Source organism: Vanessa cardui, chromosome 6 (assembly GCF_905220365.1).
Source record: "Vanessa cardui chromosome 6, ilVanCard2.1, whole genome shotgun sequence".
In the NCBI taxonomy this organism is placed as follows: domain Eukaryota; kingdom Metazoa; phylum Arthropoda; class Insecta; order Lepidoptera; family Nymphalidae; genus Vanessa; species Vanessa cardui.
The window spans coordinates 14,948,711-14,975,117 of NC_061128.1; the positions used below are offsets into that span (position 1 = coordinate 14,948,711).

The window sequence follows — 26,407 nt, forward strand, 5'->3', positions numbered from 1 at the left end:
TCTATCAAATAACGATTACGAAATTGGGATATTAAAGATTACGGTGAAGAATTTGTGAGAGATAAAAAGCTGTTTATGATTTTACGATACTCTTCTATTTCCCAATATGATACCATAACGACAAAGTGTTACGACTTACCCAACGTGGCGAGGATGAGAAAAAATGTTACACGAACACACGTCTTAGGTATAAAGGGTATAAGGGCTAATGATATTTCCTTTAATAAGAGGAACATCGATGTTGACATCACACCTTAATAACGTGATAAAACGAAAGGGACGTTTGGTTATGTTAGTAAAGCCATACATTGCGTTCTTATATGGTATCATAATTAAATTGATATCGCTTTGCGACACATATTAATATTTAATATATCTAAGAAAAACACGTTCGGTTTCGAGTAACATAGTTATCCCCGAAAATTGTTACTCGAAATATAATAGGGCTAGAATATTTTCCCTTTTTAATGGTATCCATGGATATTGGAATATATGCGAAAGATATTGTATATGTTATAAAAAATATTTAATATCGCTCATACATCCCTTATATAATGAATTGAAAATAACCAAGACGACCCCGCAATACTCGTCCTCTGATCAAACAATAAACTAAATCAACTTAACCTGTAAGATCATAAAAATGTAAAAGGCTCTTTGTGACCCAGGCTAGGTGCGGGGCGAGCGGTCGTGAACTTCACCAAACGTGAGCGCTCAGTCGAGTAGGATCTGTCGTCGCGAGTAGACGTATTCGTTGCTGCGTGTCGCTGTCCGCGTTACGTGATGCTTTTGATTTCGATGTGTTATTAAATTTTGCCTAATTGTGATTTGTGATAAAATCCCAACAATTAAAAAGGGAAATTTGTGATATGTGATCGGACTTGTCGGGTGATGAAGAGGATGTTTGTTTTATTAGCGGTTCTCAGCTTACTTATAAAAGGTAATTAAGTTTTATTTTGAAGTTATTATGTAACACTTATATTTTTTTAATTGATTTTATAATTGGCGCCCAACTTAATAAAGTCGATAGCCACATTTGGGCGCCAATTTTAATAATGACTTTTACTTGGGATACATCTTATACTGTAGTGTTATTACTGTTTCTGATTTGAAATGTTTCCTTTGTTTTCATCGCCATATAAAATATCTTAAAATTTTGTATATAACATAATAACCTAAATCCACAGTATCTAAAATTATGACACTTTTTGATTCTCAAAATTTATTTCTTTATAAACAATATTAGCATATGAACATTATTTAAAAAATAGGTATTATTATTATAACCTCAGTATACACTTTGCTAGTATTTTCTTTACATTAAAAATGTCCACACGTTGTTTATTATCTACGTTTACAATAATATGCCCATACACATCCATCAAGTCACTATAAAAATATATAATACTGATCAGGATATTATTTTTGAACACAACATTGATTTTTTGTAAATACAATATTATATAGATGGCGATAACAGAGATTCCTTTATAATAATACTGTCTCCTTATATCAATCGTATTTATAAATATCATTTCATATAAGTTATACTGAGAGTCTGTTAGGTTAGTTGATGCTTATCTACACTAATATTATAAAGAGGAAAACTTTGTTTGTTTGGTTGTAATGAATAGGCTCAAAAACTACTGGACCGATTTTAAAAATTCTTTCACCATTCGAAAGCTAACTTAATCCCGCATAACATAGGCTAAATTTTATTTTGAAAAAAAATAGGGTTCCCTAAGATATTTTGGGTTTTTCGGACCAAAAAGGAAAAAATCTACCAAAAAAGTTGATTTATTGCGTATGATGCCTAAACTACAAAAGATAGAACTATAAAATGTTCTAACTCCGGTCCTTAGAGGTCATAATGGCCACCGACCTTAAGAACCTCATCAGATTCGTGGCTGATGTTGGTCTGGCTAAGGTGTTGTGATCACGAATTTGAGGTTTATCACAATAGATCCAAGCGCCGGTTGCAGTAATTCTTCAAATGAGACCGTGCCTCAGCAGTAGGGATATTAGAAGACTTATTATGAACAGTTATCTACGCGGGCGAAGCCGCGGGCGACCGCTAGTGACTAATATTTCTCTGTAGTGTGATGTTCGTACAAATAATGATAATGAAAATAATAATTTTTTGAAACTTACATATATAAGTGCGAAGCGAAACAAACTTTCCAATCTTAAAACGTAAATAATTATGTGTATTTTACGTAAATCAAATTGTTAGTTAATAGTAACTTTTGAACATATTTACACTAGCTGTCGCCAACGGTTTCGCTTGTGTTTTAGGGGTTTGGTTGTCATGTGTTAGGCAATTAAGTAAACTATGTCCTTCCTTGGAGTCCAAATTTGCTTCATACCAAATTTCATCAAATTTGGTTCACTGGTTTGGTAGTGAAAGAGCGACAGAGTTACTTTCACATTTATATTATTATAGAATGAAATTAGTATAGATACAATCTAAGATATATTATAACGCGCTGTTATTGAGAACTGATTATGTATCTTACTAATTTGACAAATAAAGATCCGCTGAGTTTCTTTCGCCGGTTCTTCTCAGGTCAGGGAATTTTTTCCAAACCGGTGGTAGTGTTTAATTTGACCATCAATAAGTAAGTGTAATACTTCCATGTTGAATAAAGGAATTTGAGTTTGAGTTTGACCACTGGTGACAGGCGGGTTGCAATTCAACTGAGAAACGGTAGCTTTCTTGTTAACTCTCAATGCGGTCAAATCCTCTAAGTTCGTAGATATTATTTGTATATAATTTTAGCTGTATTGAATCTTTTGGTGTTTAAAGAGCAAACTGGTGCATACATAATGTTTAAGTTTCTAATTGAAATCCTCTTGAATTTTGTTGTAAATATGTTATTATTCTTTATTAAGTTTTCGCTATATTATGTTTTATCAAACGATTTTAATTAATTTATAAGCAAATCTACTTCAGTCAGTTTTATTAAATATTTCAAACTGTATCATAAAACTTCATTTATAATATTTCGTATCGTTTTTTAAAGTGTTTTCCGAATATTTCATCTGTTTAAATTTAAAGCATTTGTACTATTTATTTTATAAAAAAAATAAAATCGTGTAATTTTTTTTTAAAGTTTATTAAGTCCATGCACCTGGCAATAAATTTTAATGTATTTATAGATTGATGAAAATTTAAAATAAGAGTTTCACAAATTTTACTCTTTAAAAAATTTAAAAATAATAATTTCTTACCTTCAGTAATTAAAAAAATTCAATTGCAAATTAAGAATAAAATACTTTATTCAAGTAGTCACATAAACTATTTTAAGTCATTTCATTAGATTGAATTTAATCATAGGGTTCCAAATTCTGCTTAAATTATGTTACATATTAGATATATGGTACTTAACTCTATAACAATAAAATAACAATTCACCTTATTTTCTCCACTAATGATAAGAAGGCTGCTTTATTTTAGAGAATTGTAATTGATTCAACGGGGAAATGTTACTAATATTATAATACTATTCTTAATACTTATTCGTATACGATTATTGTTAATAATTACTATGATAATGTCCAAGTTTTTTATCAACCTTTTATACAAGTTAATGAACACTAATCTATATATTATGTACATGTTATACTATCACGTTATGAGTCTACAAAATTCAATGTTAATAAAAGCACAGAGATACAAAGTTAACTTAATAAATTCTGATCATACTGCATCATAAAAATTGACCTTTGTATCCAATTGCAAAGAAATCCCTTTCTATTTTCATATTATGTTTTACTGTATAAATTTATATTAAAAAATACACGATCGATCATTAAATATTTTACTCGATTAATCATAATATACATAAAATAAAGTAAAGTAACAGCCTGTAAATTTCCCTCTGCTGGGCTAAAGCCTCCTCATCCATTAAGGAGAGTGTTTGCAACATATTCCACCACGCTGTTCCAATACGGGTTGGTGGAATGCACATGTGGCAGAATTTCTGGGCCATCTCACTTCTCATAATATACCCACATAGATTTTAGCATATGTCATTATCAGTACTACTCTTACCTAAAGACATAGTTGTTAGTATGAAATGATTGATCAAACAAGTCATTTAAGAATAGTATTTATTTTAAATGCATTCGCTTATATATAAGTTGTATCAAAACAGCTAGTATTGCTGCAGCATTATATTATATCGATTATTATTTAAAATACGGTGACCTAAGTCGATATAAGATTGAATATATCAATACATGATACTTTATAATAATGAGAATCAATATCCATTTGATGAGATTAAATTATCGTTCACAATAATTAGTGTCTCCAAACACAGATGCACTCAATTGCTTGACGCTAATTGTCCGATACGACGGCTATACGACATCAGACGATACAAGTTTTCCGAGGCATGGGTAAACATACCCGGCTTTATAATATCTTGTGTAAAATCTCTTGAAATAAATAAAAGATTTTGTTTTATTATATGCTTATAGGTTGGATGAGCAAATAAACCACCTGGTGGTAAATGGTAACCACAACCCAATTTGGGAACTAAGATATTATGTCCCTTGTATTTGCAGTTATACTGAAACCCACCTTTCAAACCGTAACAAAACAATGCTGAGTATTGCCGTTTGGCGGTAGAATGTCTGATGAAGCTTTCATAGATTCATCTCTATAATAAATACTAATCTTTGTAAAATTGTAATCATTGCGAATTGCGGTTAAATATACAAATAATAATTATCACTCGCTGTACAATTATAAAATTAATTATTTAATAGATTTGAATCAAATTAACGTACTTATCAAATATTCTAATGCCAGATAGCAATACTTTGTAGCTGTAGTGTTATGGGCAATGTACTAGTGAATCAGTTCACTTTGGTAAAAAAGGCATATTATTCGATACAAGATTTTATAGATGATAAAAAAGCGTGGAGTGAATACCTGTTGACGTCCAAGCAGGATATATTAATTTAAATAATTGTATTTAACTTGACTTTGTATTTTTTTAAAAGTTGAAAAAGTAGTCAGTAGTTACTCTACTGAGTTTCTTGCCGGTTCTTCTCGGTAGAATCTACTTTCCGAGCCGGTGGTAGCTTCACTTAATTGTAAAATAACGATTCAAAAGTGCTTGTAAAAGCCTACTCGAATAAAGTTTATATAGTTGATTTTGTCAATTTCTAAGGTCGGTGGTGATCACTTACCACCAAGCCAATTATTGTCATTCATATTCCACCTACATTAATAAAATAATGGTTTTATATAGGATAGATAGGTTCGGTGAATTGTACGTGGACCGATCCAATTGTAACACGTGTAATTTATGAATAACGTACACACAATATATTTTCATATGGATATATATATACTATTTTAAAAACCATTATAATACGACCCCTGACGATAAAGTTATAGTACGACACAATGTAGATGTAGCATCGCCAAATTCAATAAAACCTATTACTGCCAAATTACACAACCAATAGAAATAGCTCCCTATCGCGCCCTTAGACGCTATTCGTAAAGTGCAGGGAAAACAACGTGACAAATTGACGAATATAAGGTCACATGATATTTAAAGTTATTACCTTTGCGTAAAGATTATATTCACATAAGAAAGAAATATCGGTAATTTGGGATTGCGTACTCAATTCAGATGTTATCGGTGTTACGAATTTTGCCGGTGCTACATCTAAGTTGTGATGCCGGGATGGAAAATTGTGAAATTCCAATGATTTTAATTCGCAATGCAACCATACTGCAGTTTTATTAACTTACATAAATATATAACTTAAATCTAACTTACAACCAGATAATTTTAAGCTCCATTAAGTTATAATAAATCTAGTCAAGACTTTAGCTACTTAAGTTTCTCTTCAAGTGAACAATGTAAAGTTCTTTGAGAAATAAAGTTATTTGAATCTAGATCTGGTCAGGTAAGCTGCTGAAAATTAACCGTCTTGTGTTTAAAATAACTGTGACACACTAACCTTACCAAGGTTAGTTTAGATTATATGACCCAGTAGTTATAACGCGTGCATCTTAACCGATAATTGCGAGTTCAAACCCACCCAAGCACCGCTGAATATTCATATGCTTAATTTGTGTTTACAATTCATCTCGTGCTTGGCGGTAGGAAAACATCGTGAGGAAACCTGCATGTTTCTAATTTAGAACAATAGAACAGCGTTGTGGAATATGTTCCAAACCTTCTCCTCAAGAAGAGAGGAGGCCTTAGCCCAGCAGTGGGATTTACAGGCTGTTGTTGTTGTTATTGTATGTTATATATATTTAAATATATAATAAAATAAACAGTGTTATTGCAATTTTATTTATTTATATTATATATTTTAATTCGTGCTATATTGTGTTAAGTCATTAGTAATAACATTATAATAAATATTATAAGCGTTGGATTGGATACATTTCGATTTATAATAAACGAACCCTACTTATCATTATCTGATAACAGATAAATACTATTAATACTCCATCAACTTCCTAATTTTTTGTTAAAATCTACCTCAATATTTTACTCATTTTATGTATAATTGTTGTCAATAATAATGTTATAAGATCAGAATGCAAAGTGCTGTTAGAAATATAAGTCATTCCTTAAATCGCCAATTTACCAAAAACCTTGGGAACTAAGATGGTATATCCCTTGTGCCTGTAGTTACACTGTCTCACTCATCCTCCAAGCCGAAACACAACAAAATCAAGTATTGCTATTTGACAGCAGACTACCTGATGAGTGGGTGGTACCTACCCAGGCGGACTTACACAAAGTCTTACCAAGTAACATGTTTACATCAAAAGCTATATATAATATTTCCAAAACATACAGTTCATATATTTTGACGTCCTCCGTGGTCGAGTAGTGTGTACACTGGTTTTCATGCGTACGCCACTCCAAGGTCCCGGGTTCAGTTCCCGGCTGAGTCAATGTAAAAAAGTTCATTAGTTTTCTATGTTATCTTGGATTTAGGTATTTGTGATACCGTCGTTACTTCTGTTTTTCCATAACACAAGTTCTTTAGCTACTTACATTGGAATCATAATGTATGTGATGATGTCCAATATTTGTTTATGTATTATTTATTTTATTAAAAAATCATTTTCCAAATATAAAATTTACAGATAGTGCTCAAACTGAGTCACTAAAGATTTTCAATAATTTATATACGACGAGTGGAGTCTAAATGCATTTCATTGAAGTATCTAAGCTTTTCCCCGCCCTTGTGAGTTCGAATGTGAGGTCGACTCTCAATCATAATAAAAATGGGTGCAGACCACACGAGTATTCGTGAGTGTTCATGTATATTCTAGGCCCCTTAGTGGGTTTCGAGAGCATTTTATTTCGCATTTTTAATATAATAATCGAACTGTTAGTATAACATTTCGGTCAGTTCTTGCAACTTCCTTGCAACCTTTTGAGATGAAATTTTGCATATTGTATGCATTAGTATACTAAACTACCACCCATTTACGAAAACTAAGTCGGGTTTAATATAATATTCGAGTAGTCGAGATGAACAAAACAAAAATCTTAATGTGTTAACATATTAAGATTATTTTATCATATATTTAGACTTTCTAAGGTAAAACAGCAGTACGTAGTTTTTTGGTGAAATAATAGTAATTGGTAAATATCTTCGTATTAGGCCACATACCATAGTAAATAACGAGAAAGCCTTTTTATTATATAAAAGTATTTTGACGCGTGTAGAACATCGCGGAGTTATTAGTATAATACAGTCAAGATACACAAAGGCGAATAGTTGCTTCATTGATAACACATTCCACGATCTGATGTATCAGCTTTGTGTTGAGGAATCTGGAGAAAATTCATGTAATCTTTGGGAATTCTGTATGAATGATTTGCAATTTATTTCTCACATATAAATTTATATTATATAAAAATGTAACTTAACATATTATATACATTTTTAACACAAATAAAATAAAGATTATAGTCACGTTGTTTCTTAATAGAAATTTATTGTATCTCCTAACTTAAAACAATAAGTTATGTCACTTAAAAACATTTAAATGTATTTATATATACTACCTGAAAATCAATGACCTATATTAAAATCATGAACACGGAGCAAGTGAAGAAAAACAACACGAGGAAACCTACATGTGTCTAATTTCAATGAAATTCAACTCGCAATTGATCGTGGTGGAATGAGCTCCAAAGCTTCTATACAAAGGAAGAAGAGGCCTTAGCCCAGCAGAGGGAAATTTACACTCCATTAATGTCATGTAATGTACTTATAATTATCATTTAAATAATATATTAATATTGAAGTTATGATATTGGCGGATTTTTTTTATTGAAACAAATATTACCTTTAATTATTGACTTTGCGGAGTCAAAAACTTGGTATTATAAGCTTATCATACATAATTTACATAATTATTTTAACAGTCTTCATCGATCTATTTACAAATTAATATTGCTTAATTAGAAAATTTAAAAGGAATGTTTTATATAGAGATTTAATTTTTCATGTTATATATTCATAAGTAAATGGTTTGGTACAAAAATAAATACATAAAATTCAAGCGATTTTAAATCGCAATAAGGTCAGTTACGACGCTGAGTGAGGTAATGATGTTTTATCAAATTGAATTTATTCAGATGGCCCGTGGCTACAAATTGGCCCGATGATCGCGCAGGCCTTAAAAGTAGGACGATAGTTTAATATCATATGTTTTATAACGTTTATAGCACACATGTATACGTACATGTAAATTTATTACCCTCTTGTTTTCGTTTAAATTCAGATAAGACCCAGATCGATCAGCGGTAATAAGCAATGATTGCAGGTTCAAACTCAGGCATCACTGAATTTTCACGTGCTTTTGTGTTTATATATTATATATATTATTTTTAATTCATCTCGTGCTCGGTGAAGGAAAACATCGTGAGGAAACCTGCATGTGATTAATTTCAAGAAATTTCTGTCACTTATTGTGTATTCGCCAAACCGCAGGAGCAGCTGGTGGAAGATGCTCCAAAACTTCTCCTTAAATGGAGAGGAGGCCTCAGCCCAACATTGGGAAATTTACATGCCGTTAATTTTGTATGTTGTTTCATTTAAAAGACTACAGATTTCGAGATCCCCTGAACTATTCTTCGAATAATCAAAAATTACAATGTTTTGTGACCATAAATTCTCAATAGATGGTGGTTAGTTTGACGGTATTTTGGACGTTATCAAAATCAAATCAATTTTATTCAAGTAAACTTCACAATGAAGCGTTTTTGAATCGTCGATAATTAAATACTACCACAGTTTTAGAAAGCAGCCTTTACCGAGAACAAACGGCAAGAAACTCTCATAGTCGCTCTTTTCAAATAAACATATTTACAATGCTGTTCTTTTGGCATCCTGTACCTGGAATAGCACGTAAAACCGTTAGTCAGATCTGATCTATTTCGGTTATGTAAAAACTTCATTTCATCTGATTTTCAGTGTGAGTTATTACCAAGCACTCGCTATTTTTACGTTTGATTTGTGCACTGTACATCGCGAAAAGTTAGCCTCTTTTTGACAACCGTAGCTTGATATGTTAAATTAACTTTTAATAATATAAACATACTAGCTATATTTAACAAGTTTATCTGTACTATAATATGTCTGTTTTAAATAGTTCTGTTTATAAATGACAAACGCATAAAAATCCTTTACTTTGTTTAAAAGACCTAAGCGTACGTACTGGGGAAAGTGATTTGGTTTTATAATATGTAGAGTTACATATACATATGTTTTCATGCCTTATAAAAGAGCCGTTGAATTTATTTATGTAATGAGAAAATAATTAAAATATTAGCTGTAGGCTCTCAATCTATAAACTTCCCTCAATAATGATATTATCTGAAATTGAATTATTTTCTTTTATGGAAAAATATATTATTTATCGAATCATTCTTTTAATTTATTTATGATTATATTGTAACTGTTTTGTATTATTTCAATTATTTTATAGCTTTAAAGATATGTTTAGACTGTGTTATTATATAAATTGTTATTAATAATAAATGGAGCCACTTACCTGTTGGGTAGAACACGTGTATCTTAATATGAGTTCTTACTTATAAAGCCAGTCATAAATTGACTCAATTTGGGTTGTTTAATCATTTCTTGTTTGGGGTTAAATGTAAACATTGCCAGGGAACCTGCATATTGTGTTTTACGGTATTTTAACAATTATGTTCAACCTGATGAAAACTTCATGCTTTAAATCATAAGCAGAATTTTAGGATTAGATATTACTTGTAAAAGTTTCTCTTGCACACTATTGTTTTTATTGCAATCATTAGTTGCAAATCAGCTTAAGATCAAGATCTTAAAGTATTTTACTGATAATTCATCATAATATTCTTTAAACGATCTAATAAAAGAGTAACTTATGTATGATATATATACGATATATACGGTTAATAACGTTTGTAACATCTATGTCACTCCAATTATGGTACTCAATGTTATAAAAAGAATGGATCCCCATAAAGGAGCAGGAGCAGATGGTATACCTGCATTATTTGTTAAAAAATGCGCATCTGTATTAGCATATCCTCTTTCAATCATTTTTAACAAATCTTTATCTACAGGCACTTTTCCGTCAGCCTGGAAGAAATCTTTAATTGTTCCACTATTAAAAAATGGAAATGCTGAATTAATCTGCAATTATAGACCGATTTCTATTCTCGTTACATTTGCAAAAATTTTTGAGAAAATAGTATATCCTGTTTTCAACCGACTTCAAAAAGGAGGAGGTTATCAATTCGTCTGTATTTTTTTTTTTTTTTTTTTTTTATGTTTGTTACCTCATAACTTTTTACTGGGTGGACCGATTTTGATAATTTTTTTTTGTTTGAAAGGTAGTGCTTCCCGTGGGGTCCCATTTTTTTTAAATTTTTTTCCGATGATGGTATCCGTATGAAAACGACATAAGTCTTAAATTTGCATTATGTATATGCGCGACAAATAGGTGAATAACTTAAAATCACGTTAACCAATTTCGATGATTCTTTTTTTATTATAAAGGATATACTGTAAGGGTAGTTTGGTGAAAGTTTGGTAAGGTTCTGAGCACAGGATCCATGACAAATTAAGGGAACGGGAGGGAACGGAACAATTCTGAGGAGCACGTTAGCAATACTCGGTCGAATCTTTTATTTATGGTTTACTTGGATATTTGAATCACCTTCCGGAACGTGGTTATGTTCATGTAATTATCATAATCGAATATTATAATCAACTAGCGACCAGCCCCGACTTCTCACGGGTGCAATACTGATACTAAATGTACTAAAGAATTTGTTTATTTACGACATCACATTGCAAACTTTTAAAATTGTCAGTGTTTCTTAACTATATTGTTCATTTATTATATACACAAACCTTCCCCTTGAATTACACTAACTATTAAAAAAAACCGCATCAAAATCCGTTGCGTAGTTTTAAAGATATAGGGACAGAGAAAGCGACTTTGTTTTATACTATGTATTGACGGAACTCCTAAGCGGCTTACACTTAAGATGCGATTTGGGGCAATATTTCTTTCTGTCTTTAATCAAATTTTGTGTATATGATGTGATGTCATATGATGTACGACATAGCATACGAATAGCTCTTTTGCAAAGTTTTTTTACTGAGGTCGATTACAGCTCATTCGAGGGTGGTACCTTGTAGTTTATGCCGCATGACGTATTAAAGCCGCATTTTCGAAAGTCTATTTTTGCTTTATTCGAAAGTTTCTTTTGAAATTGTCCTTGAAGTAGTTTCTGATTTATATAAACGGCACGCTTAATCTATCCATATTAAGAAAAAAATGTTAGTCTACATCAGCCTCACTTAAAATCAAGAAATAAATAAAATTTTAACAAAAAGAAAAACCGACTTCAAACAAAACAGTATTTTAAAACAAATTAAAATGCACTAAAAAGTAATAAAAATAATTGCATATTTAAGATATTTCTGAGAGTCCTCCTAGGTAAAATGAAATGAAAAATATTAGACTACTTAAAAGTCGATTTACGATTATATAATGTAGTTATAATTATTGCTATACTTGGAGTCGGTGTCAGCCAACCCTATACTATACCTATCAAAAAACAATACGATAAGACTTTAAGAAATGTTTCTTACAAATTACCTTTTATACGATATTATACTGGGTCAATCAAGAGGCTCGTATCGCTTCTTTCTTTTGATTGTTGAAGCGTGTGCCTGTGGCTGACACCGGCTCCAAATATAACAATAACTATAACTACGTTATATAATCGTAAATCGACTTTTAAGTAGTCTAATATTTTTCATTTCATTTTACCTAGGAGGACTCTCAGAAATATCTTAAATATGCAATTATTTTTATTACTTTTTAGTGCATTTTAATTTGTTTTAAAATACTGTTTTGTTTGAAGTCGGTTTTTCTTTTTGTTAAAATTTTATTTTAGAATGGCATTTCAAACAGGTAATAACCCCATTTCAGCACGGTTTTTTCAGTCGTAGATCGACGTCGACAAATTTAATATCTTTTACCGACCTTGTTACCACTGCAGTCGATTCACGCCAGCTTGTTGATGTCATCTACACTGATTTTAGTAAAGCATTCGATAAGGTCCCTCATACTATATTACTCAAAAAGTTATCCGAATATGGTATCCTCGGTCGTTTGCTTGACTGGTTCAAATCCTACCTTGACAATAGGGAATCCGTAATAGTAGTTAATGGATATGAATCTAAACCATTTAAAACACTTTCTGGAGTACCACAAGGGTCTCATTTAGGTCCTATATTATTTACCATATTCATTAACGACATATGCGACTGTTTCTGTAATTCTAATTATTTCTTATTTGCTGACGATCTTAAATTTCTTCGTATCATCTCCTCCTCCAACGACGTTGAGTTGCTCCAATGCGATTTAAATCGATTAAGTAACTGGTGTGACAAAAATGGAATGAGTCTCAATGTTAGCAAGTGTCATCTGGTCAGTTTCAGCAGATTGAAATCCACTCCACAAAGATCATATATACTTAAAAATATCTGTTTACGAGAATTGACTGAGATTCGTGATCTAGGCATCATTATTGACAAAAAATTACGTTTTTACACTCATATTGATTCCATTTGTTCAAAGGGATTTAAAAGTCTTGGTTTCATTTTACGCAATTGTAGTGATCTGAAAAATCCTTCGACTTTGATCACATTGTACAACGCTTTTGTCCGTAGTGGTCTTGAGTATGGCAGTGTAGTCTGGAACCCGCACTACGATGTTTACGTCAAAAGGTTGGAAAGCATTCAAAAACGTTTCTTATGGCATCTCTGCTTTAAATTCGGCCTAGCAAAAAAACTCCCTAATTACAAAGATCGAATAGCCTTTTTCAAAATGAGCACCCTTGCCGATCGAAGACGCTTACTGGACAACATGTTTATCTATAAACTAATTAATGGCACTTTGGATTGTCCAGACTTATTATCGCGGATACATATTTCTGCACCTTCCAAGTCATTACGCACTAGCAAACGCACGATTTTTTCAGAGCATATGTCTAAATCTAATTTGGGTCATTACTCCCCTCTCAATAGAATTATGAGAGCCTATAACTCAATAAGCGGAGACAAAGATTTAGATATTTTCGGTAATATAAAAAAATTTAAAAATAAAATATTAATTGTAAATACTCAAAATTGTTTAGTTTAGATAGTTTACTTATGTTATATTTATTTTAATTTATTGTTGTTATGTAAATAGTCTTTAATTAGCTTTTTTTACCTTCTATTTGTTGTCGCTTAACTTTAATTTTGTGCATGCTGTTATCACCTATAAGTAAGATACCACTAGTCTTATTTTTTATTCATGTATTTGGAATTTTTTTAGTGTGTATTTTGTTGGTGATCTAATAAATAAATAAATAAATATGATTATTTGATAGGGAATTTAAATTACCTAATAAACTTACATATTTTATTACTCATGTATTGTTGTATTTTTTATGAAGCAAAAGTTGACAGTTTCGATTGCTTTTTTGATTCATACCGAAAAGTAGGAATGTCTTCAATTCATATTAAACTATAAGATAATATGTGTACATTCATATTTGTTTTCTTAATAACAGATAACCTAACACGATAAGAATATATTTCGATTGATGCGAAGATAAATCTCTCTTAATGGTCATGATCTATACGGAAACTTTTCTGTTCGATGCATATATTTATTGAATATTTTATTACAATTGGAAGTTAGGACTATTTCTACTCTATTTTTTTATAGACAAATTGCTTTACTTTTTTTGCTTTTATTTTATGTTTCCCTGTGGACTTTCTCCAATGTTTTCCTTTCTTCCCTGTCATAGGCTATCATATGTTATTATAATATATAAGATATTATAGATTCCATTTTTTGTCATTATTACTAATTTTTAAACAAAAATTGTGTAATGTAGAGCTATTAAAATATTTTTACAGCGCTCACGTTTCATGTTTCCGTCTAACAGTTTTTACAACGGTCGCTTGTAAAGCTTTTGACAATTTTATTTTCAACTACGATGACATATAAACCTTTATTGCATAAAATATATAATACACAAATATACTATGTATACACTTATGTCAATTTTGATTATATGACACACCAAATCTAAGTGTTATAGTGATTAGGATTGAATGATAAGCGAGCCAGTGCAACTACAGGTACAAGGGAAATCTTAGTTATTTACGTTGGTGGCGGATTGATGATGTAAGCAATAGTTAAATTGTGGTAACCACTTACCACTAAGCAGCCCATTTGCCTGATCACCTAACTATGCTACAAATTTTTCCAGATGTATCAGAACCTTGAAAAATACATTTCATTTACAATAACATTCATTATTATCATTCAAAATTAAATGTATGTTATACCAAAAATAATAATTTTAAAAAACATTTTTAAGTTCTAGAAATTATTACGAGAGAATTTGATCATAATTATTTTAACGTCTTGATACCTACAAGTTTGTATTTCAAAGATATTGTACAACTTTATTATGAGGTAGCTGGTTCTTACGTCTGTGTTTACTTACTTTAAATGACTGCTGGGCCCGACCCACGACTACCTCAGGGGAAATAAACGAGAATAGAAATATTTACCGACAGGTCTCTCTGTCATAAGCTTGAAACTACGTTCATTTATTATAATATGATATATTCGTCTCTTTGTTTTCCTTCTGACATTTTCACTGGTAGGACCTAGACTATGAAAGCCAGACTTATACTGAAAGTCTTTCGTTTGTATTAAAAGCGTAAACTTTTATTCGTTGTCATATATTATATACATTTTTTTTCATTATAACACACTTTGAGAATTAAATATTGCAAACATTTCAGCTAAATATATGATTCATTTTACTATAAACTAACAGCCTGTAAATTACCCACCGCTGGGCTAAGGCCTCCTCTTCCATTAAGGAGAATGTTTGGGAACATATTCCAGCACGCTGTTCCAATGCGGGTTGATGGAATGCACATGTGGCAGAATTTCGATGAAATTAGACACATGCAGGTTTCCTGACGATGTTTTCCTTCACCGCCGAGCGCGAGATGAATTATAAACACAAATTAAGCACATATATATAACACACATATAAATACACATATATATATATATATATATATATATATATATATATATATATATATATAAATATATAGTGGTGCTTGCCTGTGCTTGAACCCGAAATCATCGGTTAAGATACACGCGTTCTAACCACTGGGCCATCTCACTTTTTACTGTACGAAAACAAAAATGAATGTAATAAAACTAAATAATTCCGTAGACTGTGTTTCGCCCATTCTTCTCGCGTATGAGATATTTCTTACTGAACCCGTAGTAGATTTTTGATAATCAACAGGTTAGTGTCACATTTCTATCTCGAATAAAGAATTACTGTAGGCAAATATTACTTACGTACGTATACAGTCTATACTCTATATATTATAAATGTGAAAGAAACTCTGTCTGTCTATATGTTGGTCGCTTTTTCACTAACAAACCGTTGAACCGAATGTGATGAAATTTGGTTATTAGTAAACTTGAACTCCAAGCAATAGGGGAATGAAGTCACGAGCAACAATTAGTGACACATAACAATATAAGAAATTTGGATGGTATTTTTAGATAGAGATAATGGTTACAATAAGTTCTTGGCAGTTCAAAATTGACATAGACAAACATTTCTTTTTTGCTGATTTTATTCTTTTTTTTAATAATACGTGTTGGTGGATGACCACTGTTCCACCAGATAATAAGTTGTCACTTCTACACATAGATTTTATCCGTATCTTATGTCACCAGTGCGTTACCAGTCTTTTTGACGACCTCCGTGGTCGAGTGTTGTGTACACTGGTTTTCAAGGGTACGCCACTCCGAGGTCCCGGGTTCGATTCCCGGCCGAGTCGATATAGATTATCATTAGTTTTCTGTGTTGTCTTGGGTCTGGGTGTTTGTGGTACCTTCGTTACTTCTGATTTTCCATAACACAAGTGCTTTAGCCACTTACATTAGGATCAGAGTAATGTATGTGATGTTGTCTCATATTTATATTTATATATGGACTTTTCTGAAAAAGTCCACTGCGGTCAATAAGTCGGAGAAATATTACATTATTAACATTGATTTTTTTTTTTTATTATGGAACTATCGTGAAGCTATACGTTAAAGTATTTGAATCTTTTTTGTGACTTTAGTTACTCAAAAGGAGAAACCTATTTGTGAAGATATTTGACAGAAAAGTTATGTTTGAGTCTTTTTTATATTGCTAAAAGGGTTTTAAAGATAAGCTTAAAGTCAATGTGAACGATCATGAACAATGTAAAGCTTTTTTACTTTATAAAGCCGGGACGGCCCGCCCTGCTTCACCATAAAGAGAAGGTTTAGAGCTTATTCCGCTACGCTGCTCACATAAATGTTGGCGGATGCAAATTTAGTATATTATCATTTGGCAAAAGTAGGTTTTCCTTTGCCACTGGGCACGAAATGTGTAAATTCTCAAAATATACACATGATATCCAAATTTTGTAGGTCAGATATTGACAAATGTTGTTGACGCTTGCGAACAAACTTTAGCCATCGAATCTATTATATATATTCTTTCATATATCAATTTGTATATTACAAATACATATAAAGATTATTATCAATACCCCTATTATTATTATTTATATTTACATGTTCAAATAAGCTTTAGCTTGTGTTACGAGTGGTGACGAGAGTAGCCTTAAGGGTCAGAATCGAACCTTGGACTTTTAACATCGCTAGGCGTCCAATAAAACATTGCGTTATGAAAACTTCGCTTGTTTGAAAGTAAACATTTAAAAAAATTGCCAATCAAATTTTAAAACAAAATATTGAGTGTGCATTATTGATGATTTATATTTTATTTAACTAACGTTAAAACAAAGTAGGACTCGCCATGAATTCAAATTTGTAAAAGTGTAACTAAAGTTCACGATAAATATATTATTTCTACTATAAACAAATAAACTAAAGGAAATCTTTGAATAAGAATTCGATACCGATATATTGATACACCCAAGTGTATCAGCCAATACGCATGCACTTCACATATACATATAAACCTCAACTCACACTAATAGACAGCTCTTTACGACCGAAAAGACGTCAGGCGGAAGACTAACTTTCTAACTCTCCGCTGTGACTGAGAATTTTTCGGCAGAAGAGCCCAATAAATTTTATTGGCTCGACCCAGTACAGCCCGCCGCATAAGACCAGCCATTACAACAAGTCGGCAGTAAATAAAGTTACTCTGTACTTATATGCCGAGATGGCCCAGTGGTTAGAATGCTTGCATCTTAATCGATGATTGCAGGTTGAACCCCAGGCACCACTGAAATTTTATGTGCTTCATTCGTGTTTATAATTCATATCGAGTTTGATGATGAAGGAAATTCTGCTATATCAGCAATTCACAAATCGGCATTGGAACAGCGTGGTGGAATATGTTCCAAAATCTTTTCCTCAAAGGAAGAGGAGACATTAGACCAGTAGTGGGAAATTTACAGACTGTTGTTGTTCTTGTACTTATATTACTTTTATCCTTCACGAGTATATAAAAAATTATGATATGCCTTTATTTTAAGCATCAAGTAAAACTAAAGGGGTGAATAGTATATATTATATCCTAGTGAGTTACTATTTAATGCTTTTGTAGGTACCTCAAGGACGTCCTAAAATAATAAACATATAATCCTGGAATATTCATGTAAGGTTATACTGAGGTTTAAGTACATTTTGTCGAGTAAATTATACGAAAACATGTTATCTGGTATCATATTTATATGAAAACGATCTTTAGTATGTATAATTCCAATGATATTTATTTTAAAATAATAAGTTGCCATCTCAATATTTATTTACAGATGCTTTAAAAGTTTACTTAACAATATAATCTCATGGCTGTTGGTCTGTTCACTGACCAATTAGACTCTCCTTATCCTCTGCCAAGATCTAGTCTTTGGACCATATATGTCCAATATATGGTCCAATATATTGTGACGTGAGATAATTTGACTTTAAATTTAAATATTTAATTGAAATACAATACATGAATGTTGTAGTACAGAAAAACAGAGAATTTTATTTAACCATGTCAATAAAAAAAAAGAGTCAAATAAGATAACTGTATCTTATTTGACTCTTTTTTTGAATATCTTCTTCTTAGTAAAGAACTATCTTTACTGCGCTTTTAATAAATGAAATTATATTTTAAGAGGATTTCATACTTCTGGATTCAACTGAAGATTTCATCGAGATATACTAACAAGAAACTCGATCGTTTTTGCTTTAATCAGACTCTGGCGACATTAGACTGTAATGGAAGTTTCATTACAGGAACATCCGTAAATTATGTTATTGGATTGCTATTGAATGGACTAATTTAAAACAATGACTATGTCATTTAATTTTGTGTGATATCATTTAAAGCAATCGAATTATTTTTAATAAAAATATCTTCTTCGATAAGGTCTTTCGAAGTTATAGAAAAGGATATAATTAATGCAATCAGAATAAAAATACTAGACACCACAAATTATTCGCCTACTCATTATAATACAACGTTTATCTTCTATCTGTTCAACGAGTGTGTGAAGTTAAGATGCCGAACGCAAAACGGTCGTTACCATGGCTACGTTAGAAAAATAAGGGTTACTTCAATCCTTAGAAAAAAATTCAAATGTAAGAAATTATAACATTTTAAAATTATACGAAATTAAAATTATGAAATCAATTCATGTAAGTTAATTATGAACTTTCCGCTGGGAATAACTTTGCAAAATCGATAAAGTTAGCCAGCTATGTCAGCTGTGCTAATTATTACAAAGTTACACAATCACGATTCCAACTATTCCCAGTAATTTGGTTTGGCTTATCTTGCAAAAAGTTGGCCATTTCTGCAGTCATGCATATTCAGAAATTAATCATTTTGCATTATTATATAAGTAATTTATAATTATTGGTGAATGGATTTGGTCTGATCTAAATTTGGATTATAATTAGTCTCCAAAGTCTTGGATTTCCGTCGATGTCTCTAAATAGTCGTCTAATTAAAACGGTTGGTCCGGTCTGTGGGTTGTGGGCTGTCTGCAAAGATATTAATTTCACACGAAGAGGAAACTCTTTGCAAAATATAATTATAACTTTGCCGAGTATACGTATTTGGAAAAGTTAATTTTCTAAAATCACTACGACCATGTAAGCAGTGTGTTGGAAGTTTCTTTACAAACAAGTAAATGTACATTTTATTATTCCGTTGTATATTTGATTGAATTAAAAGACAATATCAACAACAACAACAACAACAGTCTGTAAATTTCCCACAGAGCTGAGGACTCCTGTCCCATTGAAGAGGTTTTGGAAAATATTCCACCACGCAGTTCCATTGCGGGTTGGTGGAGTGCACGTCTGGTAGAATTTCGATGAAATTAGACACATGCAAGTTTCCTCACGATGTTTTCCTTCACCGCCGAGCACGAAATGAATTTAAAAACAAATTATGCACATGAATATTCAGTGGTACTTGCCTGGTTTCGAACCCGTGATCATCGGTTTGCAAGCGTTCTAACCACTCGGCCATCTCGCCTCTAAAACAAAAGAAAGACATCACACATCATGCTCTTAAAAATTAATAGATATTTTGGAGATAATTTTCTTAAACCTATTGAAAACTTTAGAATGTTATAAATTTTGACAAATTACTTAGTTTCTTTACAGGGTAAAGACCGGTTCTCCTGTTTAAGTTTACTGTTTACCCGACCCTTAGTTCTATTAGAAGTAGCATATGGTGATCTAGGTAAAAAATAATAAATAGTTCGGAATGCATAACATAGCTTCACTTAATATAGTTGTTAATTGATGATTCAAAGAAACTTGTATAAAATATATTTTTATTTACTAAGATTTTTATTAACATAAACATAATACTTAATAACATAACAATTAATAACATAAGAATTAAATACATTAAATGCTTAAATATATACAAATATGCACTAAAACTAGTTAATGTATAAATCTTGACCGCGTGGAATGGTGCATGCTAGCAGCATTTCCCCGTTGAATCGCAATTCCGATCCTCTGGGCAAAAAACGAACCAGCCCTCCTGTCACCAGTGGAGGCAATGAGGCGAGGTGTTATATGTTATTTATATGTTTTTATTTTTATTTTGGTACCACTTCTTTGTTCAGATATTGCGCATCCCTCTTAAATAATAATAATTATAGGTAAAACAAAAGTAAGATAAAACTTTTACGAAGGAACGATAAGCTAACCATAATATCATGTGTTTTTTTTATCAGTAGCATTACTTCCAAGGAAATTCCTCAATTCGATTCGAGTAAATTTTCAATGTCTGATTTGATTTAAATAAGTCTTTACGTTACAAAAGCATAATGGAAAAGGTTTCCATTATGCCAAAGTCATGTACTGTAGAGTTTAGCGCTTTAATTATTTTATTTTCCGCTTGACTGGTTTGCGTGGCCGGTCTAATGAGATTTTTAGAAATGGAATTCTTTCTTTTGTTTTTATCAATTAAAAAAAAATACGTTATGCTGTCAAGCTTTAGAAATGTAGTTTAATATGTAATGTGAAATATTTACATAATCTTCTGTATGTCTAGATCTATTTGAATAAGACTGCAGAGACTTGAGACCAAGTACAGAATTAGCCCAGTAGAATAGCAAAATTCCAATAAACTTATCCTGTATCGCAATTATCACAAAATATCCTTGAAGAGATCCTGTGACTCTTTCCCGGCCTCAAATTATATGTTTGACGAGCTTAGCGACGTTCTCGTTTGTGGAAAGACCCTTCGTAAAACCAAAAAGTAGTAAATAATTACTTGTATATAATATTACAATATGTATTGATAAACATTAAAGAATAAAAAATATTATTCTGTTAGATCTATTAGCATATGTAATGATTTATCATAAGAACTTTATGGAATTACCACAAGTAGTACCAAACTAATGTTCTTTATTCAAAATATTTGCACTACCTTCGGTGATTAAATTGGTTTTAGGTACTGCGATTTTCAGGATCAAACCTGGGACTATAGCATCACTATGCATTCCGTTTAGCGTTGAACCATTGAGGCTTGTTAGTTCAAAAAACAACTTATTTTTATGAACGATCCGCCGAGTCAGAGGCGAGTTCGCTTGATTTACCGCAGACACTAATACTGCCCACATATAATAAATGATCTAAAAATAATGACCAGTAAAATCCTTAAGAAGATTAATTTTCTTGTTACAGAATCCTTATTACTAAGGATCGTTCGTGTCTCGATCCCTTCACATCGATTGAGGGGTCAGCCAGCGCAGTTGGATTGTGATTACGAGCTGGGAGACGACACACTGTATTCGGTAAAATGGTACAGAGATAATGAAGAGTTCTATCGATTCATGCCGAAATATGACCCTCCAAAGCATTCATACAAACTCGAAGGGATCAAAGTCGACGTAAGTGCCTTCTTTTAATCATTTTAAACGAAGAATGCTTCGCGTAATAAGTAGGGTAGTTGAATATTAAGTCATTTCAACGATTTATTTCTTGTAATTTATGCTAAATTTAGCGTGAATCTGTACAGTATTAATGTTACTTATGTAAAATGTTTACTTGATTCTGCTTTTTGATTCGATTCTATTTTTAGCATGTTTATGAATAATAATAAGTAATAATATATTATTGGGGCTGAACGCGAAGGTTGAACACACAGGTTTCGTTTGTATGTAAAATTTGAGTTAAGCCCGTTTGAAAGTAATCGGTTTTTGTAACGAAAAATACATTCTCTTGAGCATAATATTTTGATATCAATAATATTGTTAATCTGAAAATTTTACTTAATGTTTGAGAGGAAAATTATTATGTTTTATATATTTTGTAAGATAACATTAAATTTACGACTGTCAATAGTCTGAATTTAAATCAAAAGAAACTTTGTGGCGCATCTACTTATATACTTATTTTCTTTTAAGATATATAATATTTGTATTACTTATGTAATTACTTTCAATTACAGATATTAAAAATCGTCTCGTCATTTATGGATATAGATTTATTTCCACAACAGTTGAACATAATTTTTACAAGCAAAGCTATTTTCCAATATGTTATTATTAATCCTGTTTATTCTTCATTTAATTGATTAACGTGTAGTACTCCGGGTAAAATATTCTTAAGGGTAGAGAATGTACAGTCAGAGTAAGAAAATCTTCGTCCGTTTTCAAATTTATTCCTTATCGAGTATCTCTTAGTTTCAGTCTTGAGTCTAAACATCAAATCATTACGACGCAATATGTCATTCTCAATCGGTTAAGCAGATTATCGCTCATACTGAACACACCTTTTCTTACGTCGACTGTACAAGCAGCGTTACTCTTAAAATTATAACTTTCCATTACATTTTCATGACTTAAATAAGTCTTTAGTAGTGTATATTTAAACAGCTGATCAATTAACTAAAGATATTAATTACAATTTTTATTTGAAAAATATATATTAATTTAAATAATTGTATTTAACTAACATGACTTTGTAATTTTTAAATGTTAAAAAAGAGTAACTACTGAAATTATTGCCGGTTCTTCTCGGTAGAATCTACTTTCCGAACCGGTGGTAGCTTCACTTAATTGTAAAATGACGATTCAAAAGTGCTTGTAAAAGCCTACTTGAATAAAGTTTATTTTGATTTGATTTGATATAATTATTTCTCCATATATTTTATTTTAAGGAAACATTGTTAATAAATTATTTAATCATTCAAATAATTTATATACGTGTAATGTAAAATCAATGTGACTGATACGAAAACTATTATCACATAATTATTTTGCGTCTTTTTCTACATATCTATATTTTGTATAAGTCAACATCGTGTCTCTGTGTTATAAAGTGTTAATATTTTCTGCTTTAATGGGTCAATTGGATGAGGTTGCTATTTATAATGCACTGCTCCTATATTTTGCGAGACATTATCGTACACAGACTTATTAATGCGGCTCAACATTCTAAGTCTATTTATTGTAGTTTAGGCTATCTCTAGTTTGAGATTTATTGTTTTACCAATTATTTCATAGTAAAAAATCAAAGTCGCTTACTGCCGTCTCTATGTATGCTTAGATCTTTAAAATTAAGCAACAGATTTTGATGCGGTTTTTTTAATAGATAGAATGATTTGACGAGAAGGTGTACATAATAAATGTACAATATAGTAAAGACAAGAAAAATGTAGTATATATATTATGTAGTATCAGCATTACAGCCGGGCGAACCCGGGGCGGGTCACTAGTATCATAATAAGAACACGTTCTCGAGGCCTTAAGAAATCGAGTTAGATTTTCGTACTCTCTCTTGGTACATTTAGAGGATTGAAATACCTATCTCACCAGACGATCAGTTCGTCAATTGTTTGATATCACAATCGAGTTTTCTACAGTTTTGGAAAAGATTTAGACTGCTCTGTCTATCTTAGCATTGAGTCCCGTTTTTATTTTGAAATAAAAAACTAAAATTAATTAAGTTATCAATATGCTGTTGCGAAAAATAAGTGGTCATGTGAGCTTAAACCTTAGATCACGAGTTGAAACTCAGACAAAACCTTTCTTCTCTGATTTTTGATGCGAGCTTGTGTTTATGATCTAACTCGTGCTTGAATAAAAATATCGTGAAGAAACAGGAATGGATCAAGTCATCCAGCAGTGGACCAATTTATTTATACTGATTATCTTCGCCTGATGAACGTAGGATGATATCAGTTTAGGTTCAATATCTAACGAGATATAAAATGTTTTGAAAGTGGAACATATTTTGGGCACTATAAAAACTGAGTTTTTGTTAAGGTTTCCTTTTCAAAAAAACCGTAACCACAATAAAATAACTACCAATCAAAATAGTGAATACTTTCGGTTTTTGTATCGATATGCACGGAATGTGAAAAAAATCGCACAAAAGCCAGTTATCTCACGAGGCGTGAGTTCCGTACTATTCTGTTTCCTTGAGGGAATTTGAGGGCAGGATATATAAATTGTTTGGGCAAAGTGTAAGGGAGCGTAAAATATGAATATTTGCTTATGTAATAGATGAATGATCAGACGTAACACCTGATGATGAGTGATCATCACTGTCCACTGACCGTTATTAACCATTCTCTCTATCGCTAATGTACCACCAACCAAACACCTGGTCTTTCACCCTTCAATGGAACAAAACATACTAATTATTACTGATTGACGGTAGGATATCGATCCAACCACGTTTACATAAAGTACTAACACAATTTAAATAGTACAGTCATTAGAATGGTTTATGTTACACTACCCTTTTCCTTTGACACGTCATATAATTGACTAGTATTTAGTAAAAGTAAAGTAACAGCCTATAAATTTCCTACTGCTGGGCTAATAGCCTCCTCTCCCATTAGGAGAAGGTCTTGGAACATATTCCACCACGTTCCAATGCAGGTTGGTGGAATGTACGTGTGGCAGAATTTCAATGAAATTAGACACATGCAGGTTTCCTCACGATGTTTTTCTTCAACGCCGAACACGAGATGAATTATAAACACAAATTATGTACATATATATAGTGGTGCTTGCCTGGGTTTGAACCAGAAATCATCGGTTAAGATGCACGTGTTCTAACCACTGGGCCATCTCGGCTCAGTATTTAGTATTACATTATAAATGTTGTCCACAAAAGATGACTTGCGGAAATCAGAACCTCTTTTGTTCCCATGACTTTCGTTTGCGTTTAACTTCATATATATCATAGTGAGGCTGAGGCAGACTGAGATGAATTTTGTTTTATGGAATTACAAAATCCAAGAAACATTGCTAACATGGCAGTCTAACAATTTTTTTTTCAATTTCCACTGAATTCATTTCATATGCATAAAAATATCGGAGTATTGTTTTAAGAATATATTTTTCAAGGTAATTTAAAAGATAATTCTCTCGACAGCTCTCAAAATCTGATGACAAAAAAGTCGTCCTGCATCCGGTGACCTTGAAATCATCAGGGTTATACCGATGTGAAGTATCAGCTGAAGCGCCGAGTTTCGCATCAGCAGCTGGAGAAAGCAAAATGGAAGTCATATGTAAGTGACTTATTACTTTTCTTTGATCTTTTGAACATATATCTTGCGGTTTGGAGGTCTTCAAACTTTGCCAAGTTTGACGACCTCCGTGGTCGAATAGTATGTACACCGATTTACATGTGTACGCCACCGAGGTCCCAGGTTCGATTCCCGGCCGAATCGATGTAGAAAATTCATTAGTTTTCAATGTTGTTTTGGGTCTGGGAGTTTCTGGTGCCATCGGTTCTTCTGATTTTCCATATCAAAAGTGCTTTGTATGTGATGTTATCCAATATTTCTAGAGTACACATAGAACATCATTTCAACCCCAATATGAAAATGGTGAACACAAAATTTAAAGCACATAAAAGAATTGGTATCCAGCATATGTCGAGTTACAAATCATCTATTTTCAGCCAAATTATTTCCATTTCAAAACCTTAATAAATGCTGAATACGAATTCTAAAATAAACTTCGTACTTCAAAAAGGTTTAACTACTTCAAAAGCCGTCACTGCGTCACAAGCCATGAGCTCTATATTATTTTGCCTATACTCAAGCAGTCAGATATAATCACACAGTCTTCAAAACGCAGCACAGTAATACAGAATATTAAAATTTTGCGATAGAGAAACAAATAGATTTGATGATCTGTCCTTAAAGCGATTGGTAAATGATATAGACACGACGGCTCCTTCTAGATTCAACAAACTTGCTTCAAAGTTCATCAACCCAATCGGACTCCTGAGTAGTAT

The 26,407-nt window shown here is 31.8% G+C and overlaps 1 protein-coding gene across 1 annotated transcript in view; it reads left to right on the top strand.

Annotated features, from left to right (window-relative positions):
* The first annotated feature begins 730 nt into the window (after positions 1–730).
* Positions 731–26,407, top strand: part of LOC124530704 — a 56,576-nt gene continuing 30,899 nt past the window's right edge. Inside the window, exons 1-3 of the mRNA XM_047104960.1 lie at positions 731–940; positions 21,833–22,038; positions 25,538–25,673. Of these exons, the coding sequence (XP_046960916.1) occupies positions 892–940; positions 21,833–22,038; positions 25,538–25,673 (391 nt within the window). The 5' untranslated portion in view covers positions 731–891. The remainder of the gene's footprint in view (positions 941–21,832; positions 22,039–25,537; positions 25,674–26,407) is intronic.